The sequence below is a fragment of the Hyperolius riggenbachi genome, chromosome 9, assembly GCF_040937935.1.
Source record: "Hyperolius riggenbachi isolate aHypRig1 chromosome 9, aHypRig1.pri, whole genome shotgun sequence".
NCBI lineage: Eukaryota > Metazoa > Chordata > Amphibia > Anura > Hyperoliidae > Hyperolius > Hyperolius riggenbachi.
The window spans coordinates 282,285,589-282,312,145 of record NC_090654.1 but is presented as its reverse complement, the minus strand read 5'-3'; the positions used below and the strand labels follow the sequence as shown (position 1 = coordinate 282,312,145).

The window sequence follows — 26,557 nt, the reverse complement described above, 5'->3', positions numbered from 1 at the left end:
AATTTACAAATATTACCCCAAGAAAGCCTAGACTTAGACAACCCAAGTGAGAGGTATATGGAGGCTGCCATATTTATTTCCTTTTAAGCAATACCAGTTGCCTGGCTGTCCTGCTGATCCTCTGCCTCTAATACATTTAGCCACAGATCCTGAACAAGCATGCAGCAGATCAGGCGTTTCTGACAAAAATCTGACAAGATTAGCAGCATGCTTGTTTCTGGTGTTATTCAGACACAACTGCAGCCGCATAGATCAGCAGGGCTGCCAGGCAACTGGTATTGTTTAACAGGAAATAAATATGGCAGCCTCCATATTCTTCTCACTTCAGTTGTCCTTAAATAAGTGTCACTTTGATGGCATAAGTAATAATAATAAAAAATGATAGCTGTATCATAGTGACACAGCTGAAATGCCAAAATTCTCAGGAATCTAAAGGCGTAAAAATCCAGGAATGCAAAAGTGGTTTTTAACCACTTGAGGACCGCCCCCAGCCGATGGGCGGCGGCAAAGTCCGGGCCCAAACGACCGCAATACGCCCATCGGCGGGGGGCGGCTGCGGGAGTGGCTATGCGGCGATCGCGTCATTCGTGACACGATCAGCCGCCGGGGACTCGCTCCGCCCACCGCTCGTAGTAACCCGCCGGCCGTTCGGAAGCGCCGGCGGGTTACTAGCACCCGGATCGCCGCTGCACATATGTATAATAGGCTTTGTAATGTATACAAAGCCTATTATACTGGCTGCCTCCTGCCCTGGTGGTCCCAGTGTCCGAGGGACCACCAGGGCAGGCTGCAGCCACCCTAGTCTGCACCCAAGCACACTTTCCCCCCCCCCCTGCCCCCTGATCGCCCACAGCACCCCTCAGACCCCCCCACCCTGCCCACCCCCCAGACCACTGTTTGCACCCAGTCACCCCCCTAATCACCCATCAATCACTCCCTGTCACTATCTGTCAACGCTATTTTTTTTTTATCCCCCCCTGCCCACTGCCCCCTCCTGATCACCCCCCCAGACCCCCACCCCCCGTGTACTGTATGCATCTATCCCCCCTGATCACCTGTCAATCACCTGTCAATCACCCGTCAATCACCCGTCAATCACCCCCTGTCACTGCTACCCATCAATCAGCCCCTAACCTGTCCCTTGCGGGCAATCTGATCACCCACCCACACCAATAGATCGCCCGCAGATCCGACATCAGATCACCTCCCAAGTGCAGTGTTTACATCTCTTCTCTCCTCTAAACACCCACTAATTACCCATCAATCACCCCCTATCACCACCTGTCACGGTTACCCATTAGATTAGACCCTAATCTGCCCCTTGCGGGCACCCAATCACCCGCCCACACCTCAGAACGTCCTCAGACCCCAGCCCTGATCACCTCGCTAGTGCATTGCTTGCATCTATTTCCCCCCTCTAATCACACCTTGAGACACCCATCAATCACCTCCTGTCACCCCCTAGCACACCTACCCATCAGATCAGGCCCTAATTTGCCTTGTGTGGGCTCCTGATCACTCGGCCAAACCCTCAGATCCCTCTCAGACCCCCTTCCGATCACCTCCCCAGTGCGTTGATTGCATCTATTTTCCCCTCTAACCGCCCCCTGAGACACCCATCAATCACCTCCTGTCACCCCCCTAGCACTCCTATCCATCAGATCAGGCCCAAAACATCCTGTCATCTAAGAGGCCACCCTGCTTATGACCGGTTCCACAAAATGTGCCCCCTCATAGACCACCTGTCATCAAAATTTGCAGATGCTTATACCCCTGAACAGTCATTTTGAGAAATTTGGTTTCCAGACTACTCACAGTTTTGGGCCCGTAAAATGCCAGGGCAGTATAGGAACCCCACAAGTGACCCCATTTTAGAAAGAAGACACCCCAAGGAATTCTGTTAGGTGTATGATGAGTTCATAGAAGATTTTATTTTTTGTCAAAAGTTAGCGGAAATTGGATTTTTATTGTTTTTTTCACAAAGTGTCATTTTTCACTAACTCGTGACAAAAAATAAAATCTTCTATGAACTCACCATACCCCTAACGGAATACCTTGGGGTGTCTTCTTTCTAAAATGGGGTCACTTGTGGGGTTCCTATACTGCCCTGGCATTTTAGGGGCCCTAAACTGTGAGGAGTAGTCTAGAAAACAAATGCCTCAAAATGACCTGTGAATAGGACGTTGGGCCCCTTAGCGCACCTAGGCTGCAAAAAAGTGTCACACATGTGGTATCGCCATACTCAGGAGAAGTAGTATAATGTGTTTTGTGGTGTATTTTTAGACATACCCATGCTGGGTGGGAGAAATCTCTCTGTAAATGGACAATTGTGTGTAAAAAAAATAAAAAATGTGTCATTTACAGAGATATTTCTCCCACCCAGCATGGTTATATGTAAAAATACACCACAAAACACATTATACTACTTCTTCTGAGTACGGCGATACCACATGTGTGACACTTTTTTGCAGCCTAACTGTGCTAAGGGGCCCAAAGTCCAATGAGTACCTTTAGGATTTCACAGGTCATTTTGAGACATTTGGGTTCAAGACTACTCCTCACGGTTTAGGGCCCCTAAAATGCCAGGGCAGTATAGGAACCCCACAAGTGACCCCATTTTAGAAAGAAGACACCCCAAGGTATTCTGTTAGGTGTATGATGAGTTCATAGAAGATTTTATTTTTTGTCACAAGTTAGCGGAAATTGATATGTATTGTTTTTTTTTCACAAAGTGTCATTTTCTGCTAACTTGTGACAAAAAAAAAATCTTCTATGAACTCACCATACTCCTAACAGAATACCTTAGGGTGTCTTCTTTCTAAAATGGGGTCACTTGTGGGGTTCCTATACTGCCCTGGCATTTTAGGGGCCCTAAACCGTGAGCAGTAGTCTAGAATCCAAATGCCTCAAAATGACCTGTGAATAGGACTTTAGGCCCCTTAGCGCACCTAGGTTGCAAAAAAGTGTCACACATGTGGTATCGCCGTACTCAGAAGAAGTAGTATATTGTGTTTTGTGGTGTATTTTTACACATACCCATGCTGGGTGGGAGAAATCTCTCTGTAAATGGACAATTGTGTGTAAAAAAAATCAAACAATTGTCATTTACAGAAATATTTCTCCCACCCAGCATGGGTATGTGTAAAAATACACCCCAAAACACATTATACTACTTCTCCTGAGTACGGCGGTACCACATGTGTGGCACTTTTTTGCACCCTAAGTGCGCTAAGAGGCCCAAAGTCCAATGAGTACCTTTAGGATTTCACAGGTCATTTTGCGACATTTGGTTTCAAGACTACTCCTCACGGTTTAGGGCCCCTAAAAGGCCAGGGCAGTATAGGAACCCCACAAATGACCCCATTTTAGAAAGAAGACACCCCAAGGTATTCCGTTAAGAGTATGGCGAGTTCATAGAAGATTTTATTTTTTGTCACAAGTTAGCGGAAAATGACACTTTGTGAAAAAAAAACAATTAAAATCAATTTCCGCTAACTTGTGACAAAAAAAAAAATCTTCTATGAACTCACCATCCTCCTAACGGAATACCTTGGGGTGTCTTCTTTCTAAAATGGGGTAATTTGTGGGGTTCCTATACTGTCCTGACATTTTAGGGGCCCTAAACCGTAAGGAGTAGTCTTGAAACGAAATTTCTCAAAATGACCTGTGAAATCCTAAAGGTACTCATTGAACTTTGGGCCCCTTAGCGCAGTTGGGGTGCAAAAAAGTGCCACATGTGGTATCGCCGTACTCAGGAGAAGTAGTATAATGTGTTTTGGGGTGTATTTTTCCACATACCCATGCTGAGTAGGAGAAATATCTCTATAAATAGACAATTGTGTGTAAATAAAAATAAAACAATTGTCATTTACGGAGATATTTCTCCCACCCAGCATGGGTATTTGTAAAAATACACCCCAAAACACATTATACTACTTCTCCTGAGTACGGCAATACCACATGTGTGGCACTTTTTTGCAGCCTAACTGCGCTAAGGGGCCAAAAGTCCAATGAGCATCTTTAGGCTTTACAGGGGTGCTTACAATTAGGCACCCCCCAAAATGCCAGGACAGTGAACACACCCCACAAATGACCCCATTTTGGAAAGTAGACACTTCAAGGTATTCAGAGAGGAGCATAGTGAGTCCGTGGCAGATTTCATTTTTTTTTTTGTCGCAAGTTAGAAGAAATGGAAACTTTTTTTTTTTCCTTTTTTTTGTCAGAAAGTGTCATTTTCCGCTAACTTGTGACAAAAAATAAAATCTTCTATGAACTCACCATGCCTCTCACTGAATACTTTGGGATGTCTTCTTTCCAAAATGGGGTCATTTGGGGGGTATTTGTACTATCCTGGAATTTTAGCCCCTCATGAAACATGACAGGCGGTCAGAAAAGTCATAGATGCTTGAAAATGGGAAAATTCACTTTTGGCACCATAGTTTGTAAACGCTATAACTTTTACCCAATCCAATAAATATACACTGAATGGGTTTTTTTTTATCAGACATGTAGCAGAATAACTTTCGCGCTCAAATGTATAGGAAATTTTACTTTATTTGAAAAATGTCAGCACAGCAAGTTAAAAAAGTCATTTTTTTGCCAAAATTCATGTCTTTTTTGATGAATATAATAAAAACTAAAACTCGCAGCAGCAATCAAATAGCAGCAAAAGAAAGCTGTATTAGTGACAAGAAAAGGAGGTAAAATTCCTTTAGGTGGTAGGTTGTATGAGCGAGCAATAAACCGTGAAAGCTGCAGTGGTCTGAATGGAGAAAAAGGCTCTGGTCCTTAAGGGGCGAAAAGACTGTGGTCCTTAAGTGGTTAAAGAGGCCCTGTAGTGACACATAGTAGAATATGATCAATTATTGAGGATATCCACTTTTTTGGTAATTATCCTGGTTTCGGGATCAGAAACCCCTCCCATATCTATATATTGCTATATTAGTATGTAAGCACCACCTTTCCAAATGATGCTCAGCCTAGGCTGTTTAGCTATGTGGAATTTTCCTCCTAGAGCATTCTGGGTGACCAGGTATATTTTGTACTGGCTTTGGAACTCTCAGTAAACAAATAGCACTTTACAGAGTCTTGTCAAGATCTGTCCTCGGAGCTCACAATCTAATCTCTACCTCAGTCATGTGTCCATTGTAGTAGAGGACCAATTTTTAGGGGTAAGCCAATTAACTTGTTTGTTTTTGGGATGTGGGAGGAAACCGGAGTGTCTAGAGGAAACCCACACACAGGGAGAACATACGAACTCCATGCAGGGAGTGCCCTGACTGGGATTCAAACAGAGGACCCAGCACTACAAGGAGAGAGTGCTAACCACTATGGCACAGTGCTGAATTTCAGTATTCTTACATAAGTTTAAGAATCCTGTTAAGGAAAGAATCATATTTCTTCATTGTTAGATTTCCTAGCTTCTAATTAGTACTTCTGTAATGCGTATTAATGGCCAATTTTCACTAGGGGGCAGTGTGAGACCCAGTGCACACCAAAACCCTCTACCAGATCTGCAAAACGCTAGAGGTTTTTGAAGCAGATTTTCAGAGGGATTCTAGGCATGTTTAGAGCAGTTTTCTAAACATGCCTAGCGTTTTTTGGAGCGTTTTTTTGTAGCAGATGTCATATATTGTTACAGTAAAGCTGTTACTGAACAGTCTCTGTAACAAAAACGCCTGGAAAACCGATCTAATCTAGCGTTTTTCAGAGCGGTTTGAGCTTTTCCGATAGTTTACATTGAAGCAGACACGCATGTGCAAACCGCAAAAATGCTGCAGGACCCACGTTTGCGGTTTGATAAAAACCTCAAACCGCTGGTGTGCACCAGCCCATTGAGATGCATTAGCCAAGCGTTTTCAGAAGCAGCAGCGTTTTTTTAAAATGCTACCACAACCACTCGGTGTGCACTAGGCCTGAGACAGGAAAAGAGGACTTCTGCTTTCAGTTTCTGTTTTCTACTAGTAGAGGGAGGTCAAAGCATTCCAAGAACTTACAGCACGACGAGTTCTGCCAAGCAGTGCACTTATCTTAAAGTTGGATAACTCATTTGTGGCTGTTAACAGGTTAAAGCAGACCTGCGTTTTCTCCTCAGGTACGTCAGATTGCCTCGGAATACTACGATTGTCTCCCTCAACACCAGTCCTGGGCCCGCGTGATCTGGGACTTCATCTTCGATGAGGAGATCGGACCATATTCCAGGATTAAAAGGAAGTGCAAGTTGGCCAATGCAGGTTAAATCCTGAGCCAACGTCTGACTGGGATTTTATTATGTGACGAGCGAGTGGTGAAGGACAGTAACTGCCTACTGACGTTTAGTTGCAGAACGTGCTTCTTGAGGCGACTCTCGCCGGTGTAACGGTCGACAGACTCCTGCACTACGGAGCTGTGCTCTACCTGCAGGCTCCTGTGGGATACACGGGGGCTTCATAGCATTGGAGCAATGTACATAACACAGCAAAAGGGGGGGGGGGGGGGGGAATTCTCTTCTACATGTTAACAGAAAATCCACAAAATAAAGTCTAATCCTCCACAAGAAATGACGACTTGTTGTTTTTAAATTCACAGAGTATCCAGCAAGCTCATGGTGATCCAGAACTCCTAGGAGTGTGTAAGGGGTTACAAAGGACCAAAAAGCCCTCTTACTAAAATGCTATGAAAATACAATGTTGCCTTCTTAAAACCGAAAGTATTTGCAATAATTCAGGTTGGAGTGAGCACATGATGTCCCCCACAATGCATCACTGCTGACAGTCGGGACAAGGTCCTCCAGCACCCAAGGCTGAGACACCAAAGTGCGCCCCTCCATCCCTCCCACCCCAGCCGTCACACACTGATTGCTATTACACTAAGAGGCCCCTCTCTCCCTCCCTCCCACCCCAGCCGTCACACACTGATTGCTATTAGACTAAGAGGCACCCCAGGGCCCCCAACACCTTAATCTCTAGTTATCTGGCTTGCAGTCACTGCCATGTATCCCCTTTTTTTTATTTCTCTCTGCTTCAAACACAATAGGGGAATGATAGCTGAGTGAGCTGTGCGTCCCCTCCTACACTGCGCCCTGAGGCTGGAGCCTCCCTCGCCTCTGCCTCGGCCTTGCTGCTGAATACTACTGAACAAGGGATGATTTGCATATTTAGCAGTGTTGCATTGTGGGAGACATCATATGCTTACTCCATTCTGAATAATTGCAAATACGGTCTGTTTTAAGAGGGCGAACTTTTGCTTTCATTGTTTCTAAATGGTAGAATATTGGGGGGGGGGGGGGGGGGGAGGCGACACCAAGGAGTTCTTTTAGAGTGAGCCCAGGGTGAGTGAGATATGGAGGATGCCATATTTATGAATAACACCAGAAACAAGCATGCAGCTAAACTTATCAGATCTGACAATATTGTCAGAAACATCTGATCTGCTGCATGCTTGTTCAGGGGCTATGGCTAAAAGTATTAGAGGCAGAGACTTAGCAGGATAGCCAGGCAACTGGTGTTGCTTATAAAGGAAATCAATTGTCAGCCTCTGTATCCCTCTCAGCTCGTGTTCACTTTAAATAGACACTGTAGTGATACATTTTAGAATGCAGTTAATTTTTCCAAATACCCACTTTTATGGTATGTATCCTGGTTTCAGCATCAGAAATACTTACTGTAGCTATGTATTTCTGTATTTTGACTATAGCCCCACCCCCTCAGTGATGTCACAGCCTAGGCTGTTAAGCTGTGCCCCCCCATAGTATTCTGGTAGACCATGTATATTTTGACTTGCTCAGAAACTAACATTCCACAGAGCTGTACCTGACAGGACTGAAAATGTTGCCATCTGTAATACATTTCAGAAAGTAAATCAGGACAAGGAAAGATTTTACAATGGGCAAATACAGACTCCATAATTTCTAAAGGTTAGAGATGTCGCGAACCTCCGATTTTCAATTCGTGAACCCTGTTCGCGAACCTCCGCGAAAGGTTCGGGTCGCTAACCGCAATAGACTTCAATGGGGAGGCGAACTTTGAAAAATAGAAAAAATTCTGACGGCTGGAAAAATGATAGAAAAGTTGTTTCGAGGGCTCGAATACCTGGAGGCAGCCATGATTGAGTGAAATACACATCAAAAGTCCCAGGCAAAATTCTAGATTTCACATAAACCCCTATTTTAGGCCACCCTCCTCCCTCCACCCTCCTACCCTTCTACCTGCCAGGGAATTCCAGTATTTCAAAAAACAGCTTACATACCGTGACTGGGATTTGAACCCAGGTCTCAGTGTATGGTAGGTAACTAACATATCCATTATACCACAAACACTACTAGCTGAAAGTAGCCTAGCATGTACCATTTATGCTCAATGCAAGAGAAAGATTAGACAAGACAAATAACATTTATATCACACTTTTCTCCTGGCAAACTAGAAGGGGAGGAGGGTAGAAGGGGAGGAGGGTAGGAGGGAGGAGTGGCCCACAAGAGGCTAATTAAAATCACCCTAGCAGAGTGTGTAGCAGCTGTCCCTTAACTAATTAGTGTAGGCAGACAAGTGAGTCAAATGGTATAAGGACCTTGCTTGGAGGAGGAGGGGGGGGGGGGGGGGGGCAGGCCTCCAGCATTGAGAGCAGTGTGTTTGGCAACAATGTGTCTGCTGGCTGTGATGTAGAGGGTCAAAGTTTTGCTCAATAGAGCATTATGGGGCGAATCGAACTTCCGGGAAAGTTCGCCTTTGGTAGGCGAACGCGAACCACCGAAGTTCGCCTGAAACCGTTCGCGACATCTCTAATAAAGGTGTATTGAAAGGAATAAGCCATTGTATTCATTGTCATTTTCACTACAGTTCCTCTTTGTAAACAGTACCTATATTATACATTACAGTTTGCTTTAAACCTAATAGTTTCCAAGATATAAACTCACACATGATAAACTGTGATTTTCTCACTACCAGGGTCCGTATCACACATATGGTCTTGAAATCCCCGCCCCAGTGTGAAATTGGGTCCTGGACATTTTTTTTTTCTTTCCAAACCAAAGGTACAAAGGATGCTGGGCAATTGATGTCATAACTCCAACCCCATGTCCATGTGAGCTAATGTAGGCAGACAGACATCTGAAATAAGAATTATAGCAGACAGACATAAGATAGGCTGCTGCAGTTTTCCTGTCTTTTCTCTGTACTACAGTTTGTGAAAAGAGAAGTAATCTGATCCAGGCAGGCGGAGAGCAGGGGAGGGAGGGGCAGGGGAGGGAACCAGGCTGAAGAGGAGGGGACAATGCTTTAGCAAGGCTTCAGCTTGAGGAGAAATAAGGACGTGCTACTACAGATATAAATGTGAGTCTGTTGTATCCACTGTGATGTACCAGATGTAAACATATGTTCATCTAACTGTACACAGTGCATAAACTACATCTACGTATTACCATTCAGACTTTTTTTGGCTGGAGGTGGTCTTTATTTGCACGTTATTTTCCAGAGCTATCGAGATATTAAAATTGCATTGTTTTTTCTTTAAAGTCAATGGGTATTTAAAAAAAACAACAAAAAACAACCAGATACTTAACCCATTCGCGTTCCGTCGTTTTCACTTGAGAAATGTTCACCTCCCATTCATTAGCCTATAACTTTATCACTACTTATCACAATGAACTGATCTATATCTTGTTTTTTCCGCCACCAATTCGGCTTTCTTTGAGGGGGTACATTTTGCTAAGAGCCACTTTACTGTAAATGCATTTTAGCAGGAAGAATAAGAAAAAAACGGAAAAAATCATTTTCTCAGTTTTCAGCCATTATAGTTTTAAAATAATACATGCCTCCATAATTAAAACTCACGTATTGTATTTGCCCATATGTCCCGGTTATTACACCGTTACAATTATGTCCCTATCACAATGTATGGCGACAATATTTTATTTGGAAATAAAGGTGCATTTTTTCCGTTTTGCATCTATCACTATTTACAAGTTTAAAATAAAAAAAATATAGAAATATTTCATCTTTACATTGATATTTAAAAAGTTTAGACCCTTAGGTAACTATTTACATTTTTTTTTTGTTTTTTTATTGTAATGTTTTTTTTTCTTTTTATATTAAACATTTTATTTGGGTATTTTTGGGAGGGTGGGATGTAAACTATAGTTTTATAATGTAATTGTGTGCTGTTTTAATTTTTTTTTACTTTTAGTTGTAGTTTTACTTTTTGGCCACAAGATGGCGGCCATGAGTTTGTTTACATGACGTCACTCTAAGCGTAACACACGCTTAGAGTGACGCAGAGGGGAGGAAACGGCCAGAAAAACCACAGCTTCCGAGAGAAGCTGTCGCTTTTTTCAGCGGGGGAGAGGAATCAGTGATCGGGCACCATAGCCCGATACATTGATTCCGTGGCTACCGAATCCGCGGCCGGGAGTGCACGCGCCCGATCGGCCGTGGGAGCGCGCGGTAGTTTCTACGTCCAGGAACCAAAATAGGTTAAGGAGGGAAGGCCCTGGGTCCTATAGAGGCTTTCCGTTCTTCTCCCGGTCCCCTCGTTTAAAGTGGTCTGAAACTCTGACATAACATGCAATTTCCTACTTTTTATTACTCATACAGTTATCATATTTGCTTTTGTGCACAAGTAATATTGTCCGTTTACAAATTACAAGTTTCCAACGTGTTGTTTATCGTGCCTTAAAAGCTGGCATTGCATTTTATTATTTTTCTATTATAACTGTTTTTTATTATATATAAAAAATCTTCTAATGAGCAATTCTGAACACCGTGTGTGCCTGATGCAGAGACCGTTTCTCAGAAAGTGTTTGTTTGTTTACATTCCAGTGTTCATACATTTTCTGTTCAAGTAAAAAATATACTGTTATCTCCAGTTTGGATGCGGATTTGAAGCTGAATAGCAGGAGAAAGTGCTTTGTTTAACCATTTCAGTGATGTTCTGCTAGAATTTTTTTTCTGGTTTAGCAGCTTTCAGGCTGTGAGGAATCTTTTATAGCAAAGTAGAAATGCTGACTTTCAGACAACTTCAAGCGGTGGCTGCCCCGATTGAATCCCTCTCCGCTTTGGAAGTCTCTGAGAGCCGAGTGCGGCTCTGCACTGCGCCTGCGTGAGCGTACATGAGAGCATGCTTGCACAGGTGCAGTATGGAGCTGCCCGTCTTCTGGAGCACTCTGTCTCCCGAAGACTTTCCAAAGCCTCCTTTGGCGACTGAGCAGTATTTCCCTGATTGGTTGAATACCTTCCCTCTCCTTAGGTATCTGGCTTTTTTGTTTGGTTTGTTTGCTTAGTTCCCATTCACTTTAAAGGGCAACTGAAGCAAAAGGGATATGGAGATTACCATATTTATTTCCTTTTGAAGAGACTCTGAAGTATCCCTAAAATGAGGTTTTTAGTTTAAAAACCGTTACCATTATTGTCCCACCTAAAACGCCGCAGAACCGCGGCTGAAAACCCCCTCGATCACCCCAAACTCACGGGGGTACACGCAGGCAACTTCCGCATAGAGGCAGCATGGCTCCTGCCTCTATGCGAGTCAATCAGCGCGGATCGCCGCCTCTCCCCCGCCCCTCCCAGTCTTCCTTTGCTGAGAGGCGGAGATACGCGCTGATTGACGCGCATAGAGGCGGCAGCAAAATCCAAGACCAAGAAAATCGTAGATTTTGCCTGCTCTGTACCCCCCGTGAGTTTGGGGTGATCGAGGGGGTTTTTCAGCTGCGGTTCTGCTGCGTTTTAAGAGACTATAATGTTAATGAGGTTTTTAAAATAAAAACCTCATTTTAGGGAGACTTCAGAGTCTCTTTAAGCAATACCAGTTGCCTGGCTATCCTGCTAATCATTTAATACTTTTAGTCATAGCCCCTGAACAAGCATGCAGCAGATCAGGTGTTTCTGACATTATTGTCATATCTGAAAGATTAGCTTCATGCTCGTTTCTGGTGTTATTCAGACACTACTGCATCCTAATAGACCAGCTGGAATGCAGGTTTTGTATAAAAGGAAATAAATATGGCAGCCTCCATATATTTCTCACTTCAGTTGTCCTTTAAGAAATTAAACAAATAAAAATCTCTTTAGTTCTGCCCTTTGTTTTGCATGGATTAATGGAAAACAACTTTCCAACCTGCTCATCTTGCTTTCTGCATATTTTCAATATGTGGGGGTCTGAAAGCCTTTTGCCAATCACTTGTACAGAGTACAGAGTCCTGTCCACTCTCCAAACAACTTTTCTTTTTCTTCTATGGATTCTCGCTTTTATAGTCATGTTTTGGAAATACACAGGCGGCCCCAAGCTGAGTTAGAAAAGACAATCTAACCACTTCTCTGCCAATAGACGTTTTAAGACGAAGTTCTGGTAGCAGTTTTCTGCCAGGCTACTGTATTAAAATGCTACCTAAATTCTTACAACTAAATAACTAATCTGCTACGTGATATAGGCAGGTTCCATATAAGTCAGTAGAAGAGACAGCTGAAGCTGTCCAAATTATGTGACGGCTGCGGTTACCCAGTCAGGTGTAAGGCCTCGTTCACCTCAGGGCTGTTTCTGTGCGATTTTCACAGTGCATTGTCCGGTGCGTTTTGCAAGGTATTCATTTTTCCATGTAATTAAATGTCTGACTCACATCAATGCGCTGCGCAGCATTTCAAAAACGTAGTGTCGCGTGCATTTCTGTGCGTTGAGCTGTAAAGTGCACATCAATGCAAGTGAATGAATGTGCTTTTTTTAGCGCATGCGGTTTTTTTTTTACCCCTAATGGGAAATGTTTTTTTTTTTTTCATATGAAATCAAAGCTTTGACAACTGCTACAACAAGCAAAACCTGCTTAAAAAAAACGTACCGCAATGAAACGTGCACAAATGCACACTTTTTTTATCATGCGCTTTTACAAGTTTTCTCTACGCAGCCAATGTAAACGAGGCCTAAGAGAACGATGTCTGAAACTGTGTGAAAAAAATGTATATGTTACGGCCAGAACCCGAAGTTTGGCCACTTTGCGTTCTGGCCGGCCACTTCGGCTTCTGGCCGGTCAATGTGCGAACTGGCCGCGGCGGTGCGGCCAATGTTAGAAATGAAATGATTGCAGTAAAGATTAATGTATGTTCTGGCCGTCTCGCTGCGGCCAAATGTATCAAAAGTGCGTTCATTTAATGAAATTAAGCTGCCGGCTTTCTCTCCTCCCCCCTGCCTCTCTCTCTCTCTCTTTCTCTCTCTCCTGGCATCCAGCGGGGACATGCGTGTCCCCCCCAGAGTCGTTCGTCGCAGCAGGGAATCCTGCTGTTCGTTCCTGCAGAGCGGGTGCTGGCAGAAGAAATGTCTGCAGCCTCCCCGCTCTGCTGTCCTGGCGCGACAAACGAATCTCGGGGACACGCATGTCCCCGCCGGCTGCCCGATGTTCTATAGGAGAGAGAGAGAGGCAGGAGGGGGGAAGGAGAGAAAGCCGGCGGCTTCATCTGCTACATTGCCGCCGGCTTAATTTCATTAAATGAACGTACTTTTGACACATTTGGCCGCAGCAAGACGGCCAGAACATACATTACGGTAATCTTTACTGATATCATTTCATTTCTAACATTGGCCGCACCGCCGCGGCCAGTTCGCACATTGACCGGCCAGAAGCCGAAGTGGCCGGCCAGAACGCAAAGTGGCCAAACTTTGGGTTCTGGCCGTAACATATATAATAATCTAAAGAGAAATTGATATAATTTTATAATGGTCATGATAATTTTACAATTAACTCAGTAATAGTTAAAATTATTTTTTTTAAATGAACTCCGTAAAATAATAAAACTAAACTTCTAATTTAGTTATATAAAAAGAATAAATGAGCACTGATTATGTTTAATAGTTAACTCCCTGCTTCTACTACTACCGTGAATAGTAATAATAAATAGTGGTAATAAAAGTAAGCAACAACAATAATGCTTGCAGACTCTTCTTTTTAAAAAATACTTTGTCATGTCAAAATAAAAAATAAAATGCATTTTTGTAAATGTTCTCATCTTTTATGTAGTCAGTGACATGACTATGTACTCTGTCAAGTGCTGCAGAAGATGCCAGTGCTGTATAAATAATATAGTAGGACATTAGACTATGACTATGGTAGGATTAGATTGTGAGCTCTTCTGAGGACAGTCAGTGACTCTGCAAAATGCTTAAAGTGGATCCGAGATGAACTTTTAACCATTGCATAATTGTGTTCCTTTCCTATTGTTTATAGGGCATTCCTCAAGCCAAATGATTATTTGTTTTTGTTTTAATATTCGAATTCCCTATAAACTAAACAAGCCACGCCCACAGGTTTTCAGAGAGCCAAGGCACTTTCAGACAGTAGCAAGGGCTCATGGGAGCTCAGTATGGGCAGGAGGAGGGGGAGGTATTACTAGCCAGAGATTTCAGAGGCAGAGGGGAGGAGGGGGGATTAGGTTTTTTGCTCAAGATGCAGATAAGCCTGCCTCTGTGTAATGTTTACAAACAACATGGCTGCTGTCTTTGTATCACCGGCAGAAATAATCATATTCAATTAAAGCGGTTTGCAGCTAGATTTGCTATGTAAACTATCTAAACTTTAGATAAGATATATAGACAAGTTACTTGTTATAGTTAGTTTAAGGGGGGGGGGGGGGGTCTGTATGGCTGATATTGGGGTTAAACCCCCCCCCCCCCCCCACACACACACAGTGTGATGTCAAGACCATGGTCCTGACAGTTTCCTGTCTGTGAACCTTGTTGCATTGTGGCAAATGACAGCTGTTTCCAACTGCCAAGCAACCAGTATCTCCCTCTGTGCACAAGAATATCTATAAAAGAATAACATTTTAACCTATCACATTGTTGGGGGTGTGGTTATAAAATGGCAGTTGGTGCTTTCTAGTTTTTTGTTTTTTTTTCCATGGCTGCCAGTAGTAACGATGATGACCTGCAGAGTCCTTGTGGTTCAAACAACATCAACAAGTTACATGGCAAATGTCAATCATTTCTTTATCTCTCTTCTATTTATCTTCTCATGTTGCAATGTATTTATTTTTTTTCCCACCTTTTCGCTAAAGTTCCTCTTTAACTGGGATTGATGAGAAAACGACATCACACAGAGTTGGACAATAAACAATTTATTACCAATATGAATACAGCTACTGAGGTGCACTGATGTACCATTTCAATATTGTGATGAAGTGGAAACTTTTTTTTTTTATTCTTATTACTTTTTTTTTTTTAATATATTATTTTTGTCACCATACGATTCTTCGGAACGTGTGTCTGGTTCTGCTGTGATTTTCGCAATAAAATTTTGTTGGCAAAAAGGAAAAAGTAAAATAAAAATAAGAGAAGGGAGGGTCCTAACGCTGCGGGCTACCGGGTTCGATTACTCTAAGTCATCCTAGAAGAAAAGCATGTGGGACACTTTGTTTTTTTAATCTTCTTAAAACCACTACCAAATGAAAAATAATACACTTAAATAAGCAAATATATCATACAAAAAAAAGGCTGACGTATCTCTGTGTGCAATGTCAGATGAAGTCTAAAAATTAAAAAAAAAATCCCAAAAATGTAAAATGTTTTGAATAAATTTTCTTTTTTTTTTTCATGGTAAGACTCTTTAAGCAAATCCAAAGCGGCAAGCTTGGAGGTGTGTCTGCTAAGGAGGAAGGGGCGGAGTGGAGGTGCTGTCCTTTAGTCATTGACCATTCCAACACTCAACAGGTCCTCGCGGACTTCTCTGTACATTCCCAGACTGCAAAGTTCCTTCCTGTTATTATGTTGTACTGATCCGGCTGAGCTCCTGCCTGATCGCTGCAAAGAAACAGAAGGAAAAGTGGTAGGCTAGATTTTTAAATAGTAAAAAAAAAAAAAAAAAAAAAAAAAAATAAATTCACTGTACCAAGCAGAGAACAAAAAAATGCCAATGTTAATTTTTAACATTAAAGGGGCACTATGGCGAAAAATTGTAAAATTTAAAATACTGTATGTGCAAACATAGACAAATAAGTATGTTTTTTTCCAGAGTAAAATGAGCCACAAATTACTTTTCTCATATGTTGCTGTCACTTACAGTAGGTAGTAGAAGACATATTTTGGACTAGCCCATCTCTTTATAGGGGATTCTCAGGGATTCATTTATTTTCAAACGCACTTAGTGAATAGCAGTTACCCTGTCCAACTGCCAAAAAACTGTGTAGTGAGCAGGGAAGCTGACCAGCATCTTTGTATAAATCCTTTTAGGGAATATCTTTATAAAGAATAAAAGCCTTGCTGAGAATCCCCTATGAAGAGATGGACTAGTCCAAAACCTGTCACTTCTGTCAGATTTCTACTACCTACTGTAAGTGACAGCAACATAGGAGAAAAGTAATGTATGGCTCATTTTACTCGTATTTCTTATTTGTTTGCGCATATTTTAAATTTTAAAATGTTTCGCCATAGTACCCCTTTAAATTGCAATACCCTTTGCACGGCACTGATACATTTCTAAAGGACCACACCTTGATATGAAAAGAAACCATGTCCACAGTGGAGGCATCTGCTCCTTGAGTACAAAATTTCAGAGCAGAATTGGTCACCCATCTAGATTTAATAGTTTTTTTTGTCATATTGCCATAGTCCTATTAATGCCAGCCTTATGCAACAAAGGTCGGATTATTAACAAATTAGGAGTGTTTCAAGAGGTTATTCATAACTGTGTCATATTCCAAATCAGTTATTAATTTATCCAATATGAAATATAATAATTAATCTGTGTTTAATGTCTATGAACTTGGATGAGCATACTGAATGCAATGTGTTACGTATTGCTAGTGAGATATGGCGGTTTCAAGTATTTCATACTAATTACGTCCTATAATGGAGGTGGATCTGGTTTAAGGTGCCCATTAACGGTACAATTTTTTTCACCAAATGTGATCTTTCGATCAGGGCTAGATTTAAGCCAAGGCCACATAGGCCATGGCCTAGGGCACAATAGGATCAAGGGTGGGAGGGCTGCGGGCTAAACTGGGGTGGAGGTGGGGAATGGTCACCTATACTGGATGGGGGGGGGGGGTCATCAGGCTATCTATACGGAAGGGGGGGCACCTGGTTTCTTTAACTAGATGGAAGGGTGGATTGGTCATCAGGATACCTATACTGGGGGGAAGGGGTCATCAGGCCATCTAAACCGGGGAAGGATCACTCACCTATACTGGAGGGAAGGGTCAACGGGCTACCTATACTGGGGGGGTCATCTAACTATACTGAATAGTGCCGTGCTGACAATGGCCTTGGGCAGTAGACTACAAACCCGGCGCTGCTTTCAATGCAATTTTTACGAACGAATGGTATAGAAAATTCACCACTAATGAAGGCAATTGATAAGGAACAATTTGATTGCTAAATAGGATACAATCGATCTGATAGTTGGCTTTTATGATCGCATTTGAATACAGAATTGGTCAGTAAATGAACAATCAATAATTGCCTTATGATTAGTTACGATCGTTCAAATTGCATCGAAAGATCGCATTTAGTGAAAAATTGTACTGTTAATGGGCACCTTTAGAATTGCAGAAAGGGAAGGGCCCATGTTCCAGGCACACGAGTCCTTTGTTTGTGTTTTACCTGATCTAGTAATATTGCTGGATTATTTTACAAAGATTGCTGAATTATTCTTCAAAGATTGTTAAAGATCCAGAACTTTGGACTCAGCAGATCCATGGTAATGCCACACACTCAACGCAATTCTTCTAGTCGGGGTGTGCTGCGCTCCCATCGCCAGGAGTGCTGTGCACCTGCACAGTGATGGGAGTGCAATGACGGGGGGGGGGGGGGGAGCTGGGCTGCGCTTGTTTCGGATAGCCCTAACTGAAGAAATTACTGAGCCAAATACCAGAGGATCCAGGTGGTGGAGGAGGACAGCGAGGGAGCGATCAGCCAGAAGGGGGCTGGAAGAAGCCCCAGGCATGTGTAATTATTATTTTGTATAGCCCCCGTCTCAGGCATATGTGGAAGGTCAACTGTAATGAGAGGGATATGGAGGCTGCCATATTTGTTTCCTTTTAAACAATACCAGTTGCCTGGCAGCCCTGCTGACCTTTCATATACCACTAGTGTCTGAATCACACAGCTGAAACAAGCATGCAGCTAATTCAGTCAGACTTCAGCCAGAGCACCTGATCTGCTGCATGCTTGTTCAGGGTCTATGTCTAAAAGTATTAGAGGCAGAGGATCAGCAGGATAGCCAGGCAATGTGCATTGTTTAAAAGGGAATAAATATGGCAGCTTCCATATCACCCTCACTTCAGGGGTCCTTTAAAATAGTTTACAAATGCCTAATGGTGCCCACGTGTGGTACAACCTGCGTTGGAACGGTCCATTGGAGGAGGAGGGGGGATCCTTCCCTCTCCTGAGTAGGGATGATCAGATATGCAAATTGTTCTGAGTTGATGCAAATGTATGCAAATTCTTATGCAAATATACTGTATGCAGCTTGAAAATGGACCAATCCATTTAAATCTAGGTTTAAATTGATTGGTCCATTTTCAAACTGCATACATTTGCATAAGAATTTGCATAATTTCAGAACAATTTGCATCTTATTGGTCACCCCTCCTCCTGAGGTGACTATCCATTTGGGGCAGTGTTTTTTACTACTGTATATGTGACAGGCTTTATACTGAATACATTAAATACTCAGTAACAAAACAAAACTTTTTTTATCCTACTTACCATCGATGATCTCTTCTTTGACTTTATGTAACTCTCTGACGACTTCTTCTAGTATTTCCTGAAAGATAAGCAGATGGTTAGCAGAGACGGGACAGCTTCCACCAGACACAAACTCATCAGATCACCGTGTGCGAAGGAATGAGTGGTCACTGCATGCTACAGGTGGCCAATGTATAAATATCATCATCCTGGCTTGCATGCAAATTTCATTAAAACTATATGCAACTTGGCACTGAGCCAATAAAAAAAACAACTTCCAGTCTGATTGGCTTAACTCCAGGTGGCATACAGTTCGTGTTAGCTTTACAAGATAGGATTATTATTGATTTGGCCACTCTGCTTAGTCAGAGGCAACTGGTAGTGGCCATGGAACTTCATATTAACTGATGCCAACAGTTAATTACTTATTTAGTTGACATAAGATGCCCATACACTACCTCGATTTCCCGCCGATAGACAGCAGATTTGATCTCTGATCGAATCTGCTGTGAAATCGATAACACAAACGCGGACCAATCGACCGATTTCCATCTGAAATCGATTGATTTCGTCAATCTGTCCATTGCGGGAAATTTTGCTCGATCGCTGGCGGGTTAGGAGCGCGCCGTAAGCGGCGTCCAATTCAGAGACGACCGACGCAGCAATAATCTCACCTGTTCCGCTGGCGTGAGTCCCCAGTCTGTGCTGTTCCGTTCTCCGGCTGGCCTTCTTCATCTTCTCTGCACTTCCTGTCCCGTCCTGTGAGAAGGGGAAGTTCAAACAGTAGAGCGCCCTCTACTGTTTGAACTTCCCCTTCTGACAGGACGATGCAAGAGGCGCAGAGAAGATGGAGGCCAGCCGGAGAAAGGAACAGCACAGACCCGGGGACTCGCGCTGACGGAACAGGTAATGTATTGGTGGGGGGGATGGGGCGGGAATGCAGGCAGCAGCTCCACAGATTGTGAATCTATTTCATGCTGAAATCTATTCAAAATCTGTGTGCAGTGTATGGGCAACCATTAGATCCCTCTCTGATTAGATTCAGAGAGGAATCTATCTGTTGGTCGATCTGGTGGCCAGTGTATGGCTGCCTTTAGCCAGTTCAGTGTTCATTGATAGATTTATGAGAAATGTGATGTGAAAAAAAAATTCTGCCGGTTTCCATCTTTACAGTTTCTCTGTGATTTTTTTTTTTTATTTATTTTTCATTTACCCAGTTTACTCCCCTCACCCCCACTGCTACAGCTTCCTATCCCTCTTTCACTATGCCACAGCTTTCATTATGTAAGCTCTTCAAAGGGAGGGAGGCTTCAACTACTTTCTAGTTATAGTGTCCTTATCTAATCCAAAATGGGAAGCTTTTTGATATTTACAAACTGCGATAAGCTTGTTACTTTAGCTTAAAAAGAAAACAAAATGGGGGACATATAGGGTCCAATTTTAGAAGAAAAAGAGGGTTTATTTTTTCAGGGCACTATTTTTTTTGCCAACTTTTTATTTTTGGATGTTACAACCCCCTTTAAACATTGATAGTATAAGGAATAGCGTTGCTGTCCATCGTAAAATTGAGAGATTGGATCCTGTAAAAATGAAACTGATAGAGAGATATATATATTTAAAAAGGCCCGCCCATTAAATAATGGTAGCTAGGCCAATGGCGAGTGCACGGCTGTGACACCCCCCCCCCCCCCCATAACGCACACACGCTGCGTGCGCCCATCCACTACCCGAAGTCCGCCCAGGTGCAAGGCCCAATGGATGCACAGGTACAGGACGACGCAGGGACAAGGGAATTATATAAAATACATGTATAATATTTATTGGGAATGTAAATGGCTTTTAACCAGCTGGGCAGCCGCAGTCTCACATACCTGTTTCATTCTGTCAAAATCTAAGGTGTCCACAGATACGTCGTTGCTGCTGTTTACGGGCTTCATCCTAATTAAAAATAAAATGAGGTTAATAACATCAGACAATGGAGCTTATCAGACTTGTAGTTTTCTTATATCATAGGATAACCTTACAGCTAGAAGTTCCACAATCTTTACCCCCCTCCCCCCGCGGTCTCTACAGAATGGAATCTCCCACATATACAGCTTGTGGGCTTAATGAAGGTAGGGAACAAGAGGCGGGGTGACTTCTGGACCACTGGATTTGTAGAGGGGTGTCCTCTTACCTCTCTCGCCTCCTCTTGCGTCGCTTCGGATAGGATGGGCTCTCCTGGGTAGATGTAGGGAGGAGCCACAAGGGAAGGGCATTGAGAGGCTAGGAAAGTATTCCCAGCTTGCATCCAAATTGAATGCAAATGATATGCAGCTTGGAATTTGGCAAGTCAGAATCGCCTGAAAGTGTATTTACTGTAATTGGCCCAAAACCCCGCCTACATAAACAAGGGTGTTATCAGTACAGTACACATGGCTGTCCCCTGTACAACGCTGCCATAGATCGTAGCGCTGTACATATAAATAGATGGCACTTTCGCCATCTAACAGTATGCTAGCAGCGATCACTGCTGGGAGACTGATCGCTCCCTCATCTAAGCGGAGATGCACGTGCCGATCCCCGCCCCAGGACTTTACGCCGATTAGCGTCACGCCCATCAGTGTGACGCGGTCGTCTTCAAGTTAAAATCTTAAAATTTCAAATATATGTAAACACATACAATTAAGAAGTGTGTTTCTTCCAGAGTAAAATGAGCCATACATGACTTTTCTCCTATGTTGCTGTCACTTACAGTAGGTAGTATAAATCTGACAGAACCGCCTGGTTTTGGACTAGCCCATCTCCCCATGCGGGTTTCAAAGGGATTTCTTTATTTTCAAAATGCACTCAGTGAATGGCAGTTGCTCCGCCCAACTGCCATAAAACTGCACAGTGAGCAGCATCTTTGTATAAATCTTTTTCAGGGAGTGTCTTTATAAAGAATAAAGGACATGCTGAGAATCCCCCATGAGGAGATGGGCTAGTCCAAAACCTGTCAGTTCTGTCAGATTTCTACTACTTACTGTAAACGCCAGCAACATACAAAAAAGTAATTTATGGCTCATTTTACTCAGGAAGAAACTTACTTCTTATTTGGATGTGTTTTAAATTTTAAGATTTTTGCGACAGTTCCTCTTTAAATAACCGGCAGATTGATTTAGACCTGTAAAGTTCCGGTTCTGGTGAAAACTGAATTTCCACCTTAGCTTAATCTTCTGACTATTCGGGCAAATCACTAACCAATCATTGCACTTCTATTGTCAGCTCAGAGCCTCCAATTAGTTAGTGGAACACACAAGGTGGAGCTCCTGATCAGAGAAGGTGTGGCCTCTGTACAGTTTTCACCTCGATTAGGCGCCAATAGCGTTTCATTGGTCCCTTTCCAAGTTGCATAATTTTACATAAAGGCTGCTACTCAACTTCTTCCCCTTCCCACTGATATGAGCTACGGGAGTTGGTCATACAGTGGGGGTGTGGTCTGAATGGCAGGCATATGGTGGGGGTGTGGTTTGGCAGGTAATATGGTGGGGGCGTGGTTTGAATGGCAGGAAGGGGAAGGCAGATTTCAAATGTTACTTTCAATCTATGGAAAGTCAAGCAAATCTCCACTGCCTCAATACAGGAGAAGCGTTTAGTCAATGAAAATGACTAGCTCCTGAACAATTAAGTGGCAGCAAGTGGCTTTTATTAGCTTAATTTCTTTCCCTTTCTGGGTCAGTAAAAATTGGCATGTAATCCCTGGTGCGCGATTTTCCATCAGATCGACTGGTGAAATCAATTTCCGGCATGTCCAATCGGCACCTGATCGAGAATGGGATGCATTTTTGTGCAGTGCTGATCTGCTCCCAATGGAGAATGTTGATTTTCAGATCGGACATGCTAAAAATTTTCGATTTGACCCATCGATCAGACAGGACATTACATAGTGTATACCAGCCTTAAGTGTTAAAACTGGCCAATCAAGATTGGATGTGTATACCAGACTTTACTATTTAGCTGCTCTCGTCTCCTGGGGAACTAGAGAACTTGCTCTGACAACTCCAATCATTTCTTTAGTTATGGATGGTAGAAGAAAAATTGGCTAAAGTTATGCTGGGAATACGCGTTTCGTTTTTGCCTTCGTTTTAGCCTTCGATTCGTTCGGTAAACGAATCGAGTGTTGAAAACGTATGTGAAAATAGTCATAATCTCATTATAGTTTCGATTAATAGACCCCAAAAACGAACGACTAGTGATCGAACATGTTTGATATTATCTCTCTTTATCCATCTAATCGAGCCATTGGTAGGCTTGATGGCTGTTCAGATCGATTATATATTCGTTTATGCCGTCCGTCCCTGTACTACGTTTCGTTTCTTTGCAGCCTTCGATCATTGGAAAAACGAAACCATCAGAATCGAGAAAAAAAACGAAACCGTGGGTGGTGATATTAACCGTACGATCGATTACCGGTATTTCGGGATCGAAAAGGACAAAAGGCACAATTGAAACGAAGGTTTAAACAAAGGCAAAAATGAAACGTGTATTTCCAGCATTAAACACAATCCTCTAACCTCCCGCCTGAGACTGGTGAGATGGAGGCTGCCAGTGCTGATACTCTGGATTAGAATCATGCGCCTCAAACAAGTAGGAAGTTGCAGAAAGTCAAGTACACAATTTTTTACTTTTGACGGCATCACAGCCAGATGATCAGCACCTCTGAGAAGCCGGTTACCACTAAGTATGACATTTGATGTGAATTATCCCAGTTTGCATACAAATTGTATGCAATTAAAGCTTGGTACACACTTTCCATTCTGATTGGCCAATCACTGACCAATGTTACCACCTCCCATGTAATGAGGGTCAACAAAGATTGAATACTATGAGCAAATTGTATAGGTAAGCTCTTATACTATATGGAGGTGGTAAAATTGGTCACTGATTGGCCAATCATGATTGACCGGGTGTACCAAGCTTTGGACTTGGCCCACTCAAAATCAACAGGAAGCAGATTTGATTGGCCCAACTCCACACTGCATACAATTTCCATACAACCCAGAATTACTTCCATCTCACTGACCATCTCTAGACGGTGGGCAGGCTCCACATTTCTCTCGTTAAGCCTGGTACACACATTCAATTTAGATTGGCCAATGACTGACCAATTTTACCACCTCCATACAGTATGCGGGTCAACAGATGTTGAATTCAATAAACAGATTGTTTAGGTAAACCCTCATAGTCCATGGAGTTGGTAAAATTGGCCAATCAAAGTTGGCTGTGTGTACCAGGCTAAGGAGGCCAGCAGATTCTGACAGTCACCAGCTTTTGTGAAAGACCTGAGCACAATCTACAGCATCCAATAACAGAGTAAGCGGCGGCGGCAGACGTAAGCGATGAGGCACAGGTAAGCGTAGGCACGTTTTGTTGGAAGCTGCGGGGTCGGGGGACTAAAATACATCAATGCAGAAGCGTCTGGGGCGGCCAATAATAAAATGCTGCTGCACCCTCTGTTTTTACATACAGGCCACCCGGGCGGCGGTAACCACTTATTGACACAAGCACCATACACAGTGATGGAACAAGAACAGTTACTGTGGTGTGCGCTTTGCCAGCATACAGTGGAGGAGTCCACATTGTAGGATGAAAAGAGTTAGACTGCCTTCTATATATGGTGTCCCTAATATAGCCACAATGTTTTTGTCTCATGGCCTTAAAGTGAACCAGAGACCAAGCACCCTCATGTATTTTACCATATAGATCAGTGGGAACATTAGAGAAAACACCTACCATGCTTTCTGTTTCATTCTGCACTGCACAGCTTGTTTCTTACCAGCCCTGATAAAATCCCCGACTGAGCATTCAGTCTGGCTTTGCTATAATGACTCAGCTATAATGATTCCTGAGCAGAGCCAGCAGGGGGCAGGCTTGGGCTTGAAAAGACATGAGAGAACACAGATTGAGCTATAAATATTCCTGAGCAAAGCCAGACTGAATGCTCAGTCGGGATTTTATCATGGCTGATAAGAAACAAGCTGTGCAGTGCAGAATGAAACAGAGAGCAGGGTAGGTGTTTTCTCTAATGTTCCCACTGATCTATATGGTAAAATACATGAGGGTGCTTCATCTCTGGTTCCCTTTAATTACAAAACCAGTAGCGAGAAAGCTATAGACCTCAATGAGGAATTGCTACAGTAACTTAAAGGGAACCTGAAGTGAGAGGCATACAGAGGCTGACATATTTAATTTTAAACAATACCAGTTACCTGGTTCTCCTGGTGATCCTCTGCCTGAGTATTGCAGCCATAGCCCCTGAACAAGCATGCAGATAAGATGTTTCTGACTAAAGTCTGATTGGATTAGCCACATGCTTGTTTCAGGTGTGTGATTCACACACTACTGCAGTCAAATAGATCAGCAGGACATCCAAGCAACTGGTATTGTTTTGAAAGGAAATAACTATAGCAGCCTCCCATGTGTCTCACTTAAAGCGAAACTCCGACCAAGAATCGAACTTCATCCCAATCAGTAGCTGATACCCCCTTTTACATGAGAAATCTATTCCTTTTCACAAACAGACCATCAGGGGGCGCTGTATGACTGATATTGTGGTGAAACCCCTCCCACAAAGAAATTCTGAGTACGTACTCTTGGCAGTTTCCTGTCTGTGAACCTCGTTGCATTGTGGGAAATAGCTGTTTACAGCTGTTTCCAACTGCCAAAACAGCAAGCAGCAGCTACATCAACTGCCAGCAGTAAAAATGTCACCATGTAATAAATGTCAGAATGGGAGAGGGATTTAAAATATTTTACAATGGGCAAACACAGACTAAATCATTTATACATAATTATTGTAAAAATTAAGCACTTTTTTTATTACATTATTTTCCCTGGATTCCTCTTTAAGGTTTGCTTTGAGCAGCTAACATACTAGATTTTCCTCAGTTGAAATGATCATCCTTGATAGTCTCAGTGTAGACTGGTATAGTTGCCAAAGAGTTTATTTGTCCAAGCTGGGCGCTCACTTGTCTGTGCAGAAAGCCAAGCGTTCTCTGTCCTGTGTTTCTGCGATTTTCCTCTGTGTTCTTCACTTTTGGATTTTTGTTTTTGTGTGCTTTAGCGATTCAATTTTTTCATGCCTTTTGTGTTAATATAAATTCTAGAACACTTAAAGTGAACCTCCAGACTAAAAATCTACTCAGCAGCACTGAAAAGGCTTGGTGTTTCTTTAAGGCCTATTGCACACTGCACGTGATTCCGCTTCAGATTCCGCTTTTTAATCAGTTTTAACATCCGATTCAGATTCTGATTTGCAGTTTGCTCCCTGCACACTGCAAATCGGAATCTGATGTAAAAACAGATTAAAAAGCGGAATCTGAATCGGAATCGCGTGCAGTGTGCAAGAGGCCTAAGAGTTTCACACATCAGACCTTTTATTTTTCTTATCCAAGCCTCATTTTTGGCTGCACACAAGCTAAGCTCCTCCCCATCAAAGAAAACTGCCTGGGCATTTTTCCCGATACTGTGCAAAGCATGATGGGATTTCTGATGATATTGTTTTCGTTGCCTGCCACATGGAAGGGGTGATCAGGACAGTTGGAACTGTGTCTCATTCTCCCTGTCGCCTCCTTTCAAGCAAAAAGATGGCAGCCCCCATGAAATCCCAAACCTTTGCCTGTTCTTTTAAAACAGGGTGGGTAGGAGAGTATATTACCTATCTATTTTAATTAACATGACTAATGTAACTTAATGACAGTATGTTTGTTTAGGCTGGAGTTGACCGTGGTTTTGGTAGGCCTTCGGAATGGTAGCTGACCGTTCTACCAACAGATAGCTACTCGTGTAATACCGGCTTTCAAAATTGCGCCCTCCACTGCTTGTAGGCCTCAGGCACACCCTCAGAGAAAATGACACCACAGAGAGAACATCTACAAGAACGAGGTGCGGACCACAGACG

General features: G+C 42.9%; 2 protein-coding genes across 14 annotated transcripts in view; one reads left to right on the top strand and one right to left on the bottom strand.

Moving 5' to 3' along the window:
• DEGS2 (delta 4-desaturase, sphingolipid 2) overlaps nt 1–6,384 on the top strand; it is a 36,119-nt gene extending 29,735 nt beyond the window's left edge. Inside the window, exon 3 of the mRNA XM_068252362.1 lies at nt 6,095–6,384. Coding sequence (XP_068108463.1) covers nt 6,095–6,238 — 144 coding nt within the window. The 3' untranslated portion in view covers nt 6,239–6,384. The remainder of the gene's footprint in view (nt 1–6,094) is intronic.
• An 8,748-nt stretch (nt 6,385–15,132) lies between these two features.
• Nucleotides 15,133–26,557, bottom strand: part of EVL (Enah/Vasp-like) — a 230,518-nt gene continuing 219,093 nt past the window's right edge. For all 13 annotated transcript variants that reach the window (XM_068254686.1, XM_068254685.1, XM_068254682.1 and 10 more), the window contains 3 exons: nt 20,508–20,574; nt 18,658–18,715; nt 15,133–15,750 (listed from right to left, as the gene is read on the bottom strand). In XM_068254686.1, coding sequence (XP_068110787.1) covers nt 15,713–15,750; nt 18,658–18,715; nt 20,508–20,574 — 163 coding nt within the window. In that variant the 3' untranslated portion in view covers nt 15,133–15,712. The remainder of the gene's footprint in view (nt 15,751–18,657; nt 18,716–20,507; nt 20,575–26,557) is intronic.